General features: G+C 41.7%; 1 protein-coding gene across 1 annotated transcript in view; it reads left to right on the forward strand.

Annotated features, from left to right (window-relative positions):
* Positions 1-17,549, forward strand: part of SCAF4 (SR-related CTD associated factor 4) — a 915,362-nt gene that overhangs the window by 122,694 nt on the left and 775,119 nt on the right. Inside the window, exon 4 of the mRNA XM_086934003.1 lies at positions 4,483-4,644. Within this exon, the coding sequence (XP_086790129.1) occupies positions 4,483-4,644 (162 nt within the window). The remainder of the gene's footprint in view (positions 1-4,482; positions 4,645-17,549) is intronic.

A 17,549-nucleotide genomic window follows, 5' to 3' on the forward strand; every position in this document is an offset into this window, starting at 1 on the left:
CCTCAGTGGTCAGAATGCTGCAGTTCTCCTCATGGGAATTCCAAGCACTTTGCAAATTTCCTCTATTGCATTTATAATAGGAGTGTTTAAAAGAGTTGCTACAAAAATTGATGTAATTAACCAAATTAACATCCACTTGAAATGCATGTTAAGCACAGTTTACCCTTTTGAGTCTGGGAGTGATTTTGTATTTCGATTGGATGGAGAAGCAGCAGTTATGATTTTTATAGTAGATGACACTTGAATACAAGATATGAAAAAGCTTTTCCAGCAAATCCTGCACTCTAGTTACCACTGGCCTTTGCTGAATTTTTTGAATACTGAATAATTTTACTCGAACTTGATACCAAAGTCTGTATTTCATCTCTTTAATCATGCCATTAAAAAAATCACATTTTCAGAGACTATTTTTATTGATTCATTTCAAAATTCTTAAAATTGAATCCGGCAAGCAGCCTTGAATAATCACTTTAGTGTTAATCCAAAATGGACAATTGTATTACATTTTGTATTTTCATTTTTGCATAGTGCTTCATAAGAGTGACCAGACACTGAATCGTATTAGTGGATTTATAGCTTATGGGATGCTTGGTTGAAATAATGTTGAATTGTACTCTGGCCTGCATGAAGTATTTTGGTGGAATGCGTGGTGGCAGTGGCGTTTTTGTTCTGACTTGTTCTGACTTGCAGGGTGCAGATGAATGAGGCAAAGATCGCATGAGCGTTATTACAATTTTTTTTTTATTGCATGGTAGTGGGTTATGGGTCATTTATGTTCAGTAGTGAAGTGCATAACGTGAAGTGAAAATGTATCTGCACTTGTTTATAGTCCTATTGCATCATTAGTTCACTTGTTACACTTTTATTTTTGGAAAATATCCCCATTGATCCAACAAAAACATCAAAAGATACAAATTCATCGTGTCAAAAAAGATCAAACTGTGTGAGTACTTGAGATGCAAAGGGACTAGTACCATGATAATTATTTGAGCACTCATTCATAGATCAGGATATTTCTGTAGTAGGGGGATCTCTGTGTATAGTCCTAATCTAGTGAATAGTCCCGCAGGGAAAACCTGGTCTTAACTTGGCAAAACAAGGAGAAATGCTTTATTTCTCCTCGTTTTTGCAAAACGCCTTGGATTGCTTATGTTCAGGAAGGTGACCCTTCCTGCACATCAACAATCTTTAAAAAAAAAAAAAGACATTCTGTAACTTCCATGTGTGCTGCATTAAGCAGCATACATAGAAGTGACAAAACAACATTTCAAGATTGTTTATGTGCAGAAAGGGGGACCTTCCTGTGTAGATAAACAATTTTCCCCTGTTAAGTGTAGCGCCAGCGCAGGGGAAACTCAGGGCTGCACCATATTCCTGTAAATATGGTGCAGCGCTGCGTTTCTGAAGTGGCGGAGTGTTCTTTAAGCCAAGGAGACTAATGACACTCTCCGCCATTTTTGTTGTATTTTATATTGAAAGAATTTGCAAGCAACAAAAAAAGTTATTGGGAAGGTTGGTGCTGCATCTCAGTGACTAACTTTTCAATGGTTGGTTTTATTTCGCAGTACGAGGCTCCTACTCCTGCCAGAGCCGTACTGGAAATCGAAAGCAGCCCCGGCAAATAATTTCAGACCAGTCCCCAGAAGGTGCACCCCAAGTGCAATGTGTGAGACTGACTACTACAAAGGGGACATTAGGAAGCTCCCCCCCCCAAAAAAAATTAAGCAAACAGTGGTGCAGTCTACAACACATTTATCATTATATATTGAATTGTATTAGCTTTTAAAGAATAGTAAATGAAGACCTGACTATGCACCAGAATATGACAATCTTTCTGGGGGTTCTTCAATGATTCCCCCACTATCACTCTCCAACAGTGCTTCTCATCTCTCCATTGCCCCGCTGTCAGGTGTAGTTCATTTTTATAGCATCTCTCATACTATTGTAGGATGTCAGAGCACTTTACATCACACACATATAGAGACAGTGAATCATACCTGTAAATCAGTGAATAGAAAAGGGGACCACAAGGTGTAGAATTCACATGTCATTCATACTGGTAGGCATTTTTAATGAGTGCTTGTCTGGAGAAGCAGAAGCTCAGGATTCAGAACATAAGACAGTGGTTAGCATTGACTTTAACAATAAAAATGTATTTCTAGCCAAATAAACCTTTTTAGCAGCATCAGGATAATAAAAGACTTGGAAAAACATGTCACTAACCTGTACCTTGCAGTTTGCATGTAGCTGTTTAATAACAGTTTATAGGTCACTGTGCTTGATTACATTTTCCACTTATGAACTGCACAGTAACAAAAGAATCTTTGTGACAAAAGCAGTAACCCACTGACCTATGCATATAAAATATTGTTTTTTAAAATGCATGGTACACGTTCTTTGCAGTAGGCATATCAACCCTCTGTGCTACATTAGATAACTCAAAGCTGCCACTGGACAAAACTCTCATCTCTCTCCAGCAGGGACATTAATCACTGGCGTCATCTTGACACTTTTATTGCTCTTTGAAAACTGCTAATTATACAAGATACTTTGCAGAGCTTTTAAAACTGCTGCCTGAACCCCCTGGGAATGTGTCGGGGACCCCTGGAGGTCCGCGGACCACAGTTTGGGAAACGCTGCTTTAGGCCATTGTAGCTATTGCATTTGCATGGTTAGTAACATCCAGGATCTGAAGGTGGACTTCAAAATTATGCAGTCTTTCTCCCAAAAGTTATCTCGGATTGTCATGTAAATCCGGAGTATACCGCTATTTACATTTCTTCAGTCACCTCTCCTCTTTCCCCAGAGCATTCCTGTTGCTGACATCTGCTACTAGCTACAGATCAATACACTAATTATCTTTTTCTAGACTCTTTAACTCTGAACAGATGTATAATAAGGTCATGTGTCTGGCCACAGGACTGGTTATTTATGAACAGTAAACATGTCAATGGCTTTTTAAAACTTGAAACAGATGCCAAAAAAACAATTAGTGAGTCAAGAGCATCAAACATTTTAGCTTTATAGTTAAGCAGTTCCTGAGGAACATTGCTGTAAATTCAGCATAATAGGCAGTGTGTATACCTACTTCGAACTCCTGTGGCACTCAATCATGCAGGAGTTAGCCTACAGAAAGAAGGAAGAGGACTTCCCACCCCCAGCACAAATGGGGCGTGGGGAATGGAGTAAGGAAAAAAAAAACTATCGCACACCTAAGGCAATCCATAGTATTTAATTCAGAGCCCTCAAACGTTTTCAAATCCCACACCATTTCGTTTATACATACATTTTTCAGCAGGCATTTATGGGTCCATATTCGAATCCCATTCCTCAGTCGTTAAATTGTCAAGCTCAGCACCACCACAAATTCTGGCAACATCCAATGTGACATGGTGGTGTTAATCAGCTTTCAATATAATAGCGAGATTTGTTTGTGTTTTTTTTTTTTTACATAAAGCATTGGCAAGCAGTCGTGCTCTAACTGTGATTAGAGCTCATCGTGCCGTCTTTTATATGTTTAGTTATCTATCACATGCCTAAATTGTAAATGTGAAAACCTTGTATATCAGTTCAGAGTCTTGCTGAAGTTGCATAAAGGATTTTAGTGTATTGCATCCCCGTATGTTAGCAAGATCTGAGATCTTAATCATATCCCATTTATGAAAGCCTAGTAGGGGTTTCAACTTGTTCGGCCGACCACATGTCCATAATCCATCCTTAGCCTAACCACAGTCCCTTGAGTGGTCAGTAAGCTGGCTCAGGCTTCCTTCCTTTCATGAATCACCAATTGGTATTACAGCTGCCATTGTTAGTCTGCTCACTCTAAAACTGTTCTTGCCGAGTTGCGAAGTCACACTCATCACCAGCTATGATGCTCAGTAGTATTACACACATCTGCAGTGCCTCATTTAATGCTCCTCGGTAATGTGGTCAGACATCCTCTATCCCGCCCCACTCAAATATTCTTTCTTTCCTTGATGAATCTGAACAAAGACTTAAACTTGTGCATGTCACTTGATTTGGACTGGTTTATTTTGTCCAGCTGTGCTTTTGAGATCTTAAGAGAAAAGTTCTGAGAAAGCAATTTGTCCTCTTAATTTGACTATGTGCCACTGAATTGTACTCTACTAATTGTTTTATTGTACTTGTCAAAAATCAACACAAAAACTTATCATGCAAAATATATTCTGTTAATATTCAAATCGGCATATTTGGCAGCTTAATTTTTCAAATTATAAAAATCCAAATTCAAATATGGTTGTGATTTTAGGCTGCACCTAATGTTTGTTTTCATTGTGGGTTCCATAAGTGGTAATCATGTTGGGTTATAAAGAGAACTTCGAATTAACGCACTTCATTTCCCTTGCACACCAAAATATGATTTTGTTGCATAAGGAAAAGTAAGGCATCAGTGTTTGGAAGAGTAAAGAAGTATTGAAATTGAATTGAAAGTATAATTTCTGTATTTGTTTCTTTTTGTAGTGCAAGCCAGAATACAAAGTACCAGGACTATATGTAGTTGACTCTATTGTTCGACAGTCTCGGCATCAGTTTGGACCTGAAAAGGATGTATTTGGGCCAAGATTCATAAAAAACTTAACTGCTACATTCCAATGTCTCTATCTTTGCCCTTCTGAAGATAAGGTATTCCCAGGCAGCACATTTAATGCATTTTAATTGTCTGTGGGTGTGCCTATGTAAGTAAATTAGAGTATGAAAAGTGTGTATGTATGTTATGTCACTCATGTTTATATAATGTGCATTACCCCATTAGTGCGCTTTTGCATTGCATCCTGAGTCTAGTATTTTGCTGCTGTTGCATCAAGGATTACTCTGGAGTCTGGTTTGTTTGTGAGGTTGTATTTGTATTTGTGTTTGTGGTTTTTATTGTGTACAAATGTGTTCATCATTTGAATGATGGGTGCCATCAGAGGGATTTAACTAAAAGTATGGATATGTTTTGAATATATGGTACTCTCACATATCGTTGGTCAGCGTAGCTGAGAGGTGGTGGATGTAAGAAAGCGTCCTCTTTTTGCATGGTTGCCCCCACTTTTTGCTAAACTGCTCATATACTTTGACTGAGTGTGACCTGGGCTCCTGCTAAATAGGTACCCAGGGCCTATGTTCTCTCCCTAAAACTGCATTGAAAACAAAACCTAGTTGGCACTCTCTGACTACAGGTCAGCCCCTTGTAAATTGTACCAAGGTCACTGTTGCCAGGGAAGGCCTCTAAGGGCTGCTGCACTTATTGCACCACCCTTAGAGGACCTCTACCTTTACACTCGCACACTGCCTTTGCAGGCTACATGTTTTGGTGTAGAACAAAGTGAAGTCGACCTGGCACACATCCCTGTGTGCCATGTCTACAACCCACTGCCCTGACATAGATCAGCCACCCCTCTAGCTGGGTGCACAGTGGTGAGGGCACAGGTGCATATATCACATATATATATATATATATATATATATATATATATATATATATATATATATATATATATATATATATATATATATATATATATATATATATAGCTCTACATATTCGTATATATACATACATAAATCCATACAAAGCAGTCCTCTCTGGAAAAGCTGAACAATGCTGCAATAGAAGTCCTTGCACATAAATACATTCCAATAAAAGCAGGGAGAAGGAAAACCTTTGAAAACTGCTGCTTTATTATACAGTAAAAAAAAGTAATCCTGCAAGGAAAGTGAAAGCATTGTCAGCACATAGGCTGCATTGTAGAAGAAACCATAGAGCAGAAAGCTGAAAAGCTAACCCACATAAACAGTAACAGAAAACTGGCGCCGTGCCTTTAAGGCCGCCATGACCTCTAGCTCCCATCATGCCTCAGGGGTGACAGGTTGGTTCTTTCCGGCTCCTTCTGACAGGACCCTGGTCTCTACAGCTCTGCTTCTTTCTGATTTTTGTCAGAAATTATTACTCTTTTTGAGGTGAAAATCTTTTACTTCGACATTTTTTCAGTGTTGAAGTACTTTTCAACTGTTTTTGAAGGGTTTGGAAATTTATTTCCACTCAAAAAGGTCTTCCCTTTTCGACCCTTGCCCCTCCTGTGGCAAAAAGAAGGCAAAAACAGACTCTCACTCAGTCTGTATTTTATGTTTGCCTTCTGATCATAGTCCTCACGCCTGCCAACATTGCCAGCTCCTGTCCAAAAGAACTTTGAAGGACAGAGAGAGGATTCGCCTCTATAGGCTGGCAGAGAGAAGATCTTCCTCCAGAGGCAGGTCACCACTGCAGGAGAGAGCATCCACAAGTAAGATTCCAGTGTGCTCTCCATCGGCGTCGGGCTCGGCGCCTCGAATCCCTTCTTCAGAGTCGAAAACGCCGACGAAAAGACTATTGACGGCGAGCTTGCGGTCGAGAGAAGACCGGTCGCCGTCGAGGATCACTGGTACGTCGATACCTCTGCCGTCCTCAACCAGGCGGTGATCGGCGCCGAGGCAACGATCTCCGTTGGTGCGGGCTCTCACAACGTTGAGAGAAGTCTCCGCCGATGAGGCGGCACTCGACGTCGACATGCTCCGTCGACGTAGAGTCACCGGCGGTCGACGTCGAAGTGGAGATCTCCGTCGATCTCCGTCGCCGCTGAGATCTCAGTCGAGATCTCCGTCGAAGCCGAGATCTCCGTCGTCGCAGGATCACAGGCACGCTCTCCCTCAAGAGCAAGATCTAGAGGCTCCAGGGATTCGGCATCACTCCACTCAACGTCGAGGCATTCAAGATCGGCGTCGGAGACATTCAGGATCCAGAGTCTCTCCCATTATGGTGACGCAGAGCAGATCTACGTCAAGGAAGTCGCCAGTGACGTCTCATCGCTCTTCGCGACGAAGATCGCGCTCAAGAACCCATGGGGCCTCTTCACATTCTATCAGAAGTTCCCCACAGATGATTGCTTCATATCGCAGTGCATTCAGGCATTCCAAAGAACCTGCAGGTTCACCTGCAAGAAGGTCTCGGAGGAGGCAGAGATCCCCTTCGGTGCATCTCTCTCCCAGGTGGATGCAACCTCTACATCTGTGGAAGCCATCATCAGCAGGTGCTACACAAAGGGCAGCTGAATACTCAAGCCCCTTGCATAGGTCTCCTTTGCAGTGCCTGGTGCAGGAAGTGGACAAGTCCCCTAACACTCGCACCAGAGAGCACCGGGGCAGATCCCCTGATCGAAGGTCTGCATGTGGCCATCGTAAAAGGCGACGTACACCATCTTGGTCGTCATCATCAACACACTCCTCTAAAAGGGATTACTCTCCCACACTCACGGATAGCCAACCCAGCAGAGTGTCACCCATTGACGATGTGAACACGTGTTGACCAGAGGGTCACAGAAGTTGGGCATTACCATGGCCACTACTCAAACAACCATGTCCATTATCTTTGAAACACTGCATCAAAGATCGGTGTCTAACGTTGCTCCCCTTGGTACAGGGAGTTATCGAACCTGTGATGGATGTGTTTCTAACTCCGGCTTCAGCAAAAGCTGCTCCTGCACGGATCTTAAAGAAGTACAAGCCTGCGGCATCGGATCCTCTGTTTCTGAGATCTGATCCTCCTCCTGACTCCGTTATAATCGCAGCAGCGAAGAAAACTCATTCAGTGGCATCTTTTTCCTCTGTTCCACCTGATAAGGAACGTAAAGCTCAAGACTCTTGGGGGAGGAAGGCCTGTGGTTCAGCTGCTTCCACTCTACAGGTTTCCAATGCTGCAGCCCTGTTGGGACGATACAACAGATCTCTGTGGACTCTTTGGATCGTTTTAAAGAGAGACTCCAGGAGGAAGACCAGCAGGACTTCTCAGAAATCCTCCAAGAAGGTGCGCTGGTAGCTGATGGTGTATCTCTGGCAGCTCATTCATATGCGCATGGCGTTTGCGCACACCGTTCCTCTTAGTTTCGCCTCACTGCATTAAAGTCTGATGTGCAACAGCGCATTCTGAATCTTCCGTTCTCGGGTACCTCTCTGGGTCCCATACAGACGAGGAGATGGGAAGGAAAAAGGCTGAATTGGACACTTTGAAGGCAGTGGGCCTTGAGAGAGAGAATTCAGGAAGCGTTACAGGCCGTACAATCGCAAAGGTAACCAACAGAGGGTTCAAACCCCTCAATGGTCACAAAACAAGCAGGGAAAATCCCAATATCAAGGCCGACGCTCCTCCAGGGGGAGAGGAGGACACTAGTAGCAATCCTCCTCCACATCCAAGACCGGAGGAAGCAATTAATAATTTTTTCCTCCAGCACCGTTGCGCACTGCAGTGGAAGGAAGTATAACACACTATGCTCAAGAGTGGCGCAGAATAACGAAAGATCAATGGTTGCGAAATATACTAGACAATCGATATGCGCTACGTTTTTGCAAGGCTCCAAAAGACTCTCCTCCGGTAAAATCCAAACCGCATCATTTGGACCTCCTGCGTCAGGAGGTGTCGACCCTTCTCAAAAAACAAGCAATAGAAAAGGTCACACCAATGCAGAGAGGGAAAGGAATCTATCACAGATACTTCCTTGTCTGGAAAAAAGACCAACCGAACAAGTTCAGACCCATTTTAGATCTGCCTTTTCTGAACAAATGCATCAAAAAAGAAAAATTTCAGATGCTATCTCTTCACCAAAGTTTTCCACACTTAGAGAGAGGCTGCTCAGTGGACTTTCAGGATGCATACTTCCACATTCCAATCACAGCACAACATCGCAAGTTCCTACGTTTCACAGTAGGGAAGGATCATTATCAGTTCAAGGTCTTACCCTACGGCCTAAAGTCAGCTCCAAGAGTATTCACGAAATGCATGGCAGTAGTAGCGGCCTTCTTACATTCGTAAGGCCTACACGTCTACCCATGCCTGGACGATTGGCTGCTAAAGGAATCATCTCCTCTTTTAGTACAAGAACACCTTCTCATGTGTCTGAACCTACTTCAACGTTTGGGGCTGCATGTCAATCTGGACAAATCAGTCCTTCAACCGACCCAGTCGATCCACTATCTGGGGGCCACTATCCACTCCGCCCTAGGAAAAGTGTTTGCTTCGGTGGAAAGACTGTCCTCAATGAAAGTCAAAGGCAACATCATTCTTCAATCTCCTCCGCCATCAGTAAGACAAGTGGCTTCTCTGCTGGGCTCCATGGCCTCCTGCATTTTCCTCATACCCAACGCCAGGATGAGGATGAGGCCACTTCAGCAGGACCTGGAAGACAAATGGAATCAGTCCTCCGGTCAGTGGAACAACTGGATTCTACTATCCCCCATTGCGAAGAAATCCATCCTCTGGTGGATGCAGCCACAGAATCTCATGGTGGGAGTTCCGTTTCATCAGCCTCAGCCTATGCAATCCCTGATTACAGACGCTTCTCTTAAGGGCTGGGTTGCACATCTAGGTCCCCTTCAAACTCTGGGAAGATGGACCCCCCAACGAGCAGACTTATCATATCAACATGCTCGAGCTGCGGGCAGTCCACTTGGCTCTCAAGGCTTTTCAACCTGCCATACAGTCTGAATCAATATTGATTCAAACGGACAACACAACCACCATGTACTATTTAGACAAACAAGGTGGAACACGTTCTCGTCCTCTGTCTCTCGAAGCCAAAGCGATTTTGCACTGGCGGCTAGCCAGGAACCTATCGATCACGGCAGTCCATCTGCCGGGAGAGCAGAACGTTCGAGCAGACTCTCTCAGTTGTCACTTCCAAGAGCAAGAAGACTGGGTGCTCAACAACGACGTAGTAGCAGACATTTTTCAGCAGTGGGGTCATCCCTGCATCAACCTCTTTGCAGACGAAGACAACAAAAAATGCTGCACCTTCGCATCCAGGTTTTACTGACCAGGAACGAGGGGGAATGCACTTTTGATAAACTGGTCAGGGACGTTTGCATATGCCTTTCCACCCCTCCCTCTCATTCCGAAGGTAGTGGCAAAGCACCTGAGATCCAGGACGAAAATGTTACTAATAGCACCGGACTGGCCTTGCAAGTGGTGGTATCCAGATCTGTTGCAGCTGTCAATTCGCCCGCATCGGAGGCTTCCATTCAGGCCGGACCTTCTTACAAAGATGAGGGGGGATATCTTCCATCCTAGCCTTCCCTTTCTCAGCCTGACAGCATGGCTCCTGAAGTCCTGCAGTATGGACATCTAAACCTTCCTTCGGACTGCATGGACATTCTACGGGAGTCGAAGAGACCTTCCACAAGAACCTCATACTCTATGAAATGGAAGAGGTTTTATTTGTGGTGTGTACAGAAAGGTTGGCATCCAGTTAATGGTCAAGAGGAGGTCCTCCTACCATACTTACTCTATTTGGCCAAGTCTGGATTGAAATACTATTCTATAAAGTTACATTTGACAGCCATTACGGCTTATCGTAAGTCTCCTAACCAACCTTCCTTTTTTCAGGTGGTTAAGGACTTCCTACAGGAGCTAAAGAAAGTTTACCCTTCTGTGAGACCTCCTTCTCCTCCTTGGGAGTTGAACCTGGTATTGCCCAAGTTGATGGGCTTCCCCTTTGAGCCCATTCATAAAGCATCTCTGCAACACCTTTCGTGGAAAGTGGTGTTTCTGGTGGCAATCACTTCTGCGCACAGAGTTAGTGGAATTCAGGCGTTATCTTCTAAAGAGCCCTATACAGTCTTCCACCATAATAGTGGTTATGCAAATCCATCCTTCCTTTCTTCCAAAGGTTGTGTCTGAGTTCCATGTAAATCAGACGATTTCTTTGCCCTCTTTCTTTCCAAATCCTACGACACCAGAGTTAAGGGCTCTGCATTTGCTGGACCTCAAGAGGGTTCTCAAGTTTTACTTGGAAGCCACTAAATCTATGAGAAAGTCTGACCAATTTTTTGTGAGCTATGGTTCTGTTAGAACAGGTTTTGGTGCTTCTAAACGAACCATCTCAAGCTGGATAGTCTCTTGTATAAAGTTATCTTACCAGTTGGCAAATAAACCTTTGCTCGCTTCCCCGCAGGCTCACTCAACTAGGGACAAAGTGGCAACAGTAGCTTTCTTGCATAATGTACCGATGGCCGAGATTTGCAAAGCAGCAACTTGGAAATCGGTTCACACGTTTACCAGGCATTACTGCCTAGATTCAGACTCCAGAGCAGATACCCAAGTGGGCCAAGCTTCCTTGCGGAATCTGTTCGTGTTGATAATTTTGGAGTCTGTGTTCCCCTAATAGCGGTTTCTTATGTCTGAATAGTTCTCGGTCTACTTGCCCGCAGGATGAGGGGATGGGCTTGCTTATTCTTTTCATGTGCTTATGACTATTGATGAGGATCACCTGGAAGAGAAGGATTAGTTACTTACCTGTAATCCTAGTTCTCTTCCAGGGGTATCCTCATCAAAGTCATAAGCTACCCACCCACCTCCCCGGGCAAGTAGTCATGTGAAATATATATCTGTTTCTAAAATGGTCTGCGGTTATCCGCAAAGAACAACCGACCGAACTGTCACCCCTGAGGCATGATGGGAGCTAGGGGTCATGGCTGCCTTAAAGGCACGGTGCCAGTTTTCTGTTACTGTTTATATGCATTAGCTTTTCAGCTTTCTACTCTATGGTTTCTTCTACAATGCAGCCTATGTGCTGACAATGCTTTCACTTTCCTTGCAGGATTACCTTTTCTACTGTATAATAAAGCAGTTTTCAAAGGTTTTCTTTCTCCCTGCTTTTATTGGAATGTATTTATGTGCAAGGACTTCTTTTTTTTTTTTTTTTTAATATATTTTTATTTTTTTTGTGGCAGAGGCATAAAACATACAAGGACGAAGCAGCATCTAATCAGCGACAGTCGTTCACATAGTTTCTTATACATTACTGGCATAATGAAGAAAAAAAGAAAAAAAAGGAGAAACATATGAAATATAAAATAAATCTTTGCAAATACAGTAGTTATTAAATTTTAGATCCAATTGTCAATAGGGGACCATAACTTCCGAGCAAAAATCTTCTTTTTCTGTCCCTTCAATTTATAAACTGCTTTGTCCATTCTATAAACATTTAGCAACTTTCCCAGCCATTGTTCAAATGTTGGTGGATCTATATCCAGCCATCTAGAAGTAATACAAAAACGATATACAGACATTCCAATAAACAAAGTATTCTTGATCAACAGATAAACTTTCAGAAGGAAAATAAATACCAAATATAATCACAGAAGGACAAAGCTTAATATTGACATTGAGCAAGTTAGTCAGAAACTTTTCAATCTTATCTATATATAACGCCAATTTAAGGCAACTGTAAAACATATGACATGAGTCCGCTGCTAGGGTTCCACAGCGACTACAATTAATACCTTTCCTGGCTTTCCATTTGGCCAACTTAGCAGGTGTGTAGTAGAGATCTAAAGTAGACATATAATGTTGACTTTTAAGAGAGCTATTAATTAGTGCTTTATTACTCATCTCACAATTTTCTTTGCCATTTCTGGGCTTGCTGGTCAAGATCATCATGCAGCCTATTAACCATTAATTGGTAAATCGTGCCAATGCGGTTATTCTTCCTACAGCTCTCTAGAATATCGATAGTCTCCATAGCATCACTATATAACAGATTTTTTTTTCTCCCAAAAACTACGGATCTGTAAATATTTAAAAAATTCATTCCTGGAAAGGCCAAATGTTTCTTGAAGTTCAGAAAAGGACATAAAAACCCCATTTTGATACAGTTGCCCAATTGAGTGGATCTGTCTCATATGCCATCGATATATAGCCATATCTTGAAAAATCCCCGATAATGAAATATTACCAAAGATAGGTGTATAAAAATTAAACTTTGGAGTTATCCGTAGAGTTTTATTGATTTGTCTCCAAACTAAAAAGGCAGAAAAAAAGACCTTAAATGTTGTTTTTTTGTAATAGCTGGGTTCCATGAACTTCAGTAAGCATTGACGCACATGATCGCCCATTAGCATTTCAAAGATGGAGGGTGCCATAGAGGTTTCGGTAACATGGTCATGGAATAGTAGAACCCTGATTGCTTTAAGAGTGATAGCCCAATAATACATTCTGAAGTTCGGAAATCCCAACCCAGCACGTTCTTGCGGAAGAGTACACCACTTTAAAGATCTTCTTCAGCGGCGGTACCCCCACAAAAATCTGGACAACATCCTGTCTATTTTGTTAAAAAGAGACATTGAAAAAAATAAGGGAATAGTTCGAAAAAAATAAAGAAATTTTGGGAAGATCATAATCTTGATGACATTGGTTCGTCCATATAAAGATAAGTGTAAATTGTTTATCCTTTCTAAAGTTCTATTAGTAGATATGAATAAAGGATCCAAATTTAATCCGACAATGTCATCAATTTTAGGAGAAATAATTACACCAAGATATGTGCCAGTAGAATTTAATGGGATATCAGTGGGTGTACCAGTTTCAGAATGTATGATCTGGGTTTTTGAAATATTAAGTTTGTATCCGGAGAATTTACCATATTCTCGAGCTACTTCAATTATTTTAGGTAGCGCAGTAGAAGCATCAGAAGTTACAATGGCCACATCGTCTGCGTACGCTAAAACTTTGTGGTCAACCTCATGAAGTTGGACTGGTGGGATGCCGGGTTCCATAATTAATCTGTTCAAATAGGGTTCTAAATAGAGAGCAAATAGAAGCGGGGAACAGGGGCAACCTTGCCTGGTCCCCCTAGTGATTGAAAAAGATCTAGAGGTATCAGTGCCTAGTCTTATTACACCCTTGGGATTAGAATAAAGTGCTTGTACAGCTTTAATAAATTGTGACGGGAAGCCCTTCCATTCTAGTACAGTCCAAAGGAATCCCCAGTCTACCCTGTCAAACGCTTTTTCAGCATCGAGTAGAATCACCCCAACTGGGGATTCCTTCGCTTGAGCCCAATCCAATAATGTAATAACGCGTTTGACATGATCTGTAGTATCCCTATGTCTAATGAAACCATGTTGAATATGAGAGACCAAGCCAGCCATTACGTCATTTAATCTATTTGCAAGGATTTTAGAATAAATCTTACTATCTGCGGTGATAAGAGAAATAGGGCGATAGGACCCTAATTCTTTTGGGTCCTTATTCTTTTTTACAAAGACAACTATAGTGGCAGTAGACCAAGAGTCAGGAGATTTACCTTGAAACGCTATATTGAAAATTTTTAACAGCTCTGGTTTCAGCATGTGTCTAAATGTCTGATAAAATTCAAGAGGTATCTGGTCGGGCCCCATCGCTTTACCTGCCGCAAGACTCAAAATGGCTTTCTCAATCTCATCCCAGCTTATTGGCCTTATAAATAAGTCTATCTCTTCTGAACACAATGAAAGTTGGTTAGCACTTTGAAGATAATCTGCAGGATTAAGAGTCTTAACTTAATTACTGAGGTCATTATACAATGTCCTATAAAAATCATGAAATGCCTCTAATATTTCTTCCCTACGTTCGTGAAAAACACCATTCATATCTTTAACGCACTATTTCGTTAGTGGAGGATTTTTGTCGCAGGCGCTGGGCTAAGATTTTTCCGGTACGTTCGCTATATTCATAGCGTTCAGTTTTATGTTGCTTGAATTTTGCTGCTACTTCATCAGCAATATGGATACGCAGACCAGAGCGTTCAGTAACTAGGCGTAGTTGTGCATCCTCTATTCCTACATTATTTTTGCATGCAGTGGATAAGTCCATCTCGGCTATCCTAATCTTATTTAGCCTTTCCTTAAATTCTGTTTGAATTTTTTTCCTCTTATAATTTGCAAAGCTGATTGTCTCTCCCCGTACAATGGATTTAAAAGAGTCCCACACTACTTGTGGAGAGGCAGTATCATTATTTATTAAAAAATAGTCTTTAATAATTGTAACCATAAATTGGAGATAGTCTTCATCTAATAGCAGATTTCTCTGAAATGACCAGGTTCTAGTTGGATTTTGACAATCAGTGGGAAACTGAATCTCAGCAATCATAGGGTTATGATCTGAGATAACTTGAGGTAATATTTCGATACGGATTTTCTCCAAAAACAAAGAGGATACAAAAAAATTATCTAGGCGGACGAATTTCCGATGAGGAATGGAGAAAAAAGTATATCCTGGATCTTTATAATGAAATTTGTTCCAAACATCAGTTAGCCCATTATTTAACACCAAATCTCTGAGTGCTCTATGTTCTAATCTTACGGCCCGTATATCTCATCTCTGATTTAATATTCCAATCAGCTGACAAATGAATATTTAAGTCCCCACATATTATTATTGGTTGTGTCCACGTAGCTAGCTCTGCATTCATAGTGTTGAACACTTCAGCATCATCGAGATTAGGGCCATAAATACAGCATATAGTAAATTTGCAACTTCCAATTATTAATTCAGCAAGCCTCCATCTGCCCCATTTATCAGCTGATGTTTTCAAGCACTTCCCAACTCCCTTTTGCATACAAATTGCAACGCCTCTTTTTATACCCATTTGTTTAGACGTAAGCAAGACTTCTAATCCCAAATTATCCAAAAGAGAACGCTTGTCCCATGAAATGTGCGTTTCCTGAATACATAATCAATATATAAAGTCTGGAGCATTGTTCGAAACATACCGATCTTTTTTAAATCATTAAGACCATTAATATTGATTGTGCATATTTTCACCTTTTTATCCATATTGAAAATAATAAAAAAAAGGAATGTTAACTATTATCAACACTGTATACTCTTCAATATTGTCATTTGAGTGCCTTGTATTCATCCTTGTATTAAACACCTCTGCCTTACACCCCCACCACCAACCCTTGCCCTTACCCACCCCCACCCTTTTTCCCAGAACCCCTCCCCCCACCCTCCCCACTATAGGAGGCACAGGAACTGTCAGTTCCTGAAACGTATGGGCGCCGTGTCCCTGGCCCATAGCGTCCTGACGAAGAGAGAAGAGAAAAGAGAAGGAATAAAAGAAAGAATGGAAAAAAGAGAAAAGAGAGAAGAGAGATAGATGAAATAGAAAAGAAAACAGCGGTCCTGCATATTTAAGTAGTTATTAAACAATGCAATTTCTAAGCTTACAGTCTTACAGTTTGAATTTATCAGACTACGCATTAGTTCTTTCAAAAAAGAGAAAAAATGTTCTTCATGATTATTCAAAGAGAATCCAAATATTCCTTGGCTTTAATAGTAGAGATAAAGTATTTTACTTGGCCTTTGAATATAGTCTTTAATTTTGCAGGACCTTGGAGAAACACTGCTACCTCTTTCTTTTGGAAATCAGGAATCAATTGCCTCAGTTGCCATCGTTGAGCCACAGTAGCTTGGCAATAGTCTGGTCGCACAAATAACTGACAGCCCAATCCATCCGCTTTCTTTTCCGGTCTTGCATTTACGTAAATAGCTTCACGAGCAAGGAAGTTATTGAACGACACCAGAATGGCCCTGGGATAACTTTCTTGGCCTTGTCGCGGTTTCCTCACTGTAAAGGGAAATCTGTGTGCACGCTGTATTTCCCGTGCCCAATCCCATTCTGTCATCTCAGGAAAAGCGTCATTTAATAGATTAATGATGAACCTCCTCGGGTCAGACCCTTCTTTGTTTTCAGGGACCCCCAAAAAACGCAATTTACTTCTACGGGCCTGATTCTCCAAATTTGCTAGCTTATCGGATAGATCCTCCTTTTGAGCTTTAAAGTCACCCACTTCTTGTCTTTGGGCCATACATTCTTCTTCTAGGACAGATATCCTAGCCTCTGCCTCGGTGACCCGGTCGGCGGTCTCTGAACATATCTTAATTGCACTTCGCACTGCATTTTTGACTTTAGCACAAGTCATCTGCGTACGTTGGTTTTCAGCCTTACTTTCTGCCCTGTGATTCATCATAGTATCAAAGATTGTTTTTAGTGTAATCTCTTCACTATTCTCTTGTAGCGGAACCGGGTCAGGTACAGAATTAGGACTGGGCCCAGGAGTATCAGTGGCAATAGTAACGGTAGATGCTGGAGTAGGAGATGAGAAATTCGCTCCACTTGGTGAATTAGGAGCGGTCTCTTTGCTCGTCGCACGTAGAGATCTCTTCTTCCTCAGCCTCTTCTTAATGATAGTGGCCGTGTTGGCATTGTCAAGGCTCATGCTAACCTTGCCATCAGAAGATAAACTCTTGCAGCTGTAATCTACCCAATCTTTATTTAAACCAGTTGCTTCATCAGATGAGAGTTCTGACAGGGAGTAGAAATTTTCGGGAAGCTCCTGATTATGCTGCTGCGCAATAGTTTTTTTCCCGCTCTGTAGATCAATTGCTGATGGTGATAATAGTGAGGGAAGAGAACATGCTCGATTGATTATAGTCCCGCCTGAAACTACATCTCCCATAATACCCTTCAAAGGATCAGTCGTCACAAGAGTTGTGGGATTATTCTGACTATCAACACTTGTAGACGGTTGATTAAGCGGTTGATTAGTAATCATATCGGTGTTTTGATTGTTACTGTCAGTTATTTTCTTCTTAGCAGCATGTTTCACAAACAGATCAGGCAATGTTTGTAATGCTGTGCTCTTCATACTCGAGGCTTCATTGGATTTCGAAACAGCCCCCTTATTAGAATTCT

Source organism: Lissotriton vulgaris, chromosome 8 (assembly GCF_964263255.1).
Source record: "Lissotriton vulgaris chromosome 8, aLisVul1.2, whole genome shotgun sequence".
Taxonomy (NCBI): Eukaryota; Metazoa; Chordata; class Amphibia; order Caudata; family Salamandridae; genus Lissotriton; species Lissotriton vulgaris.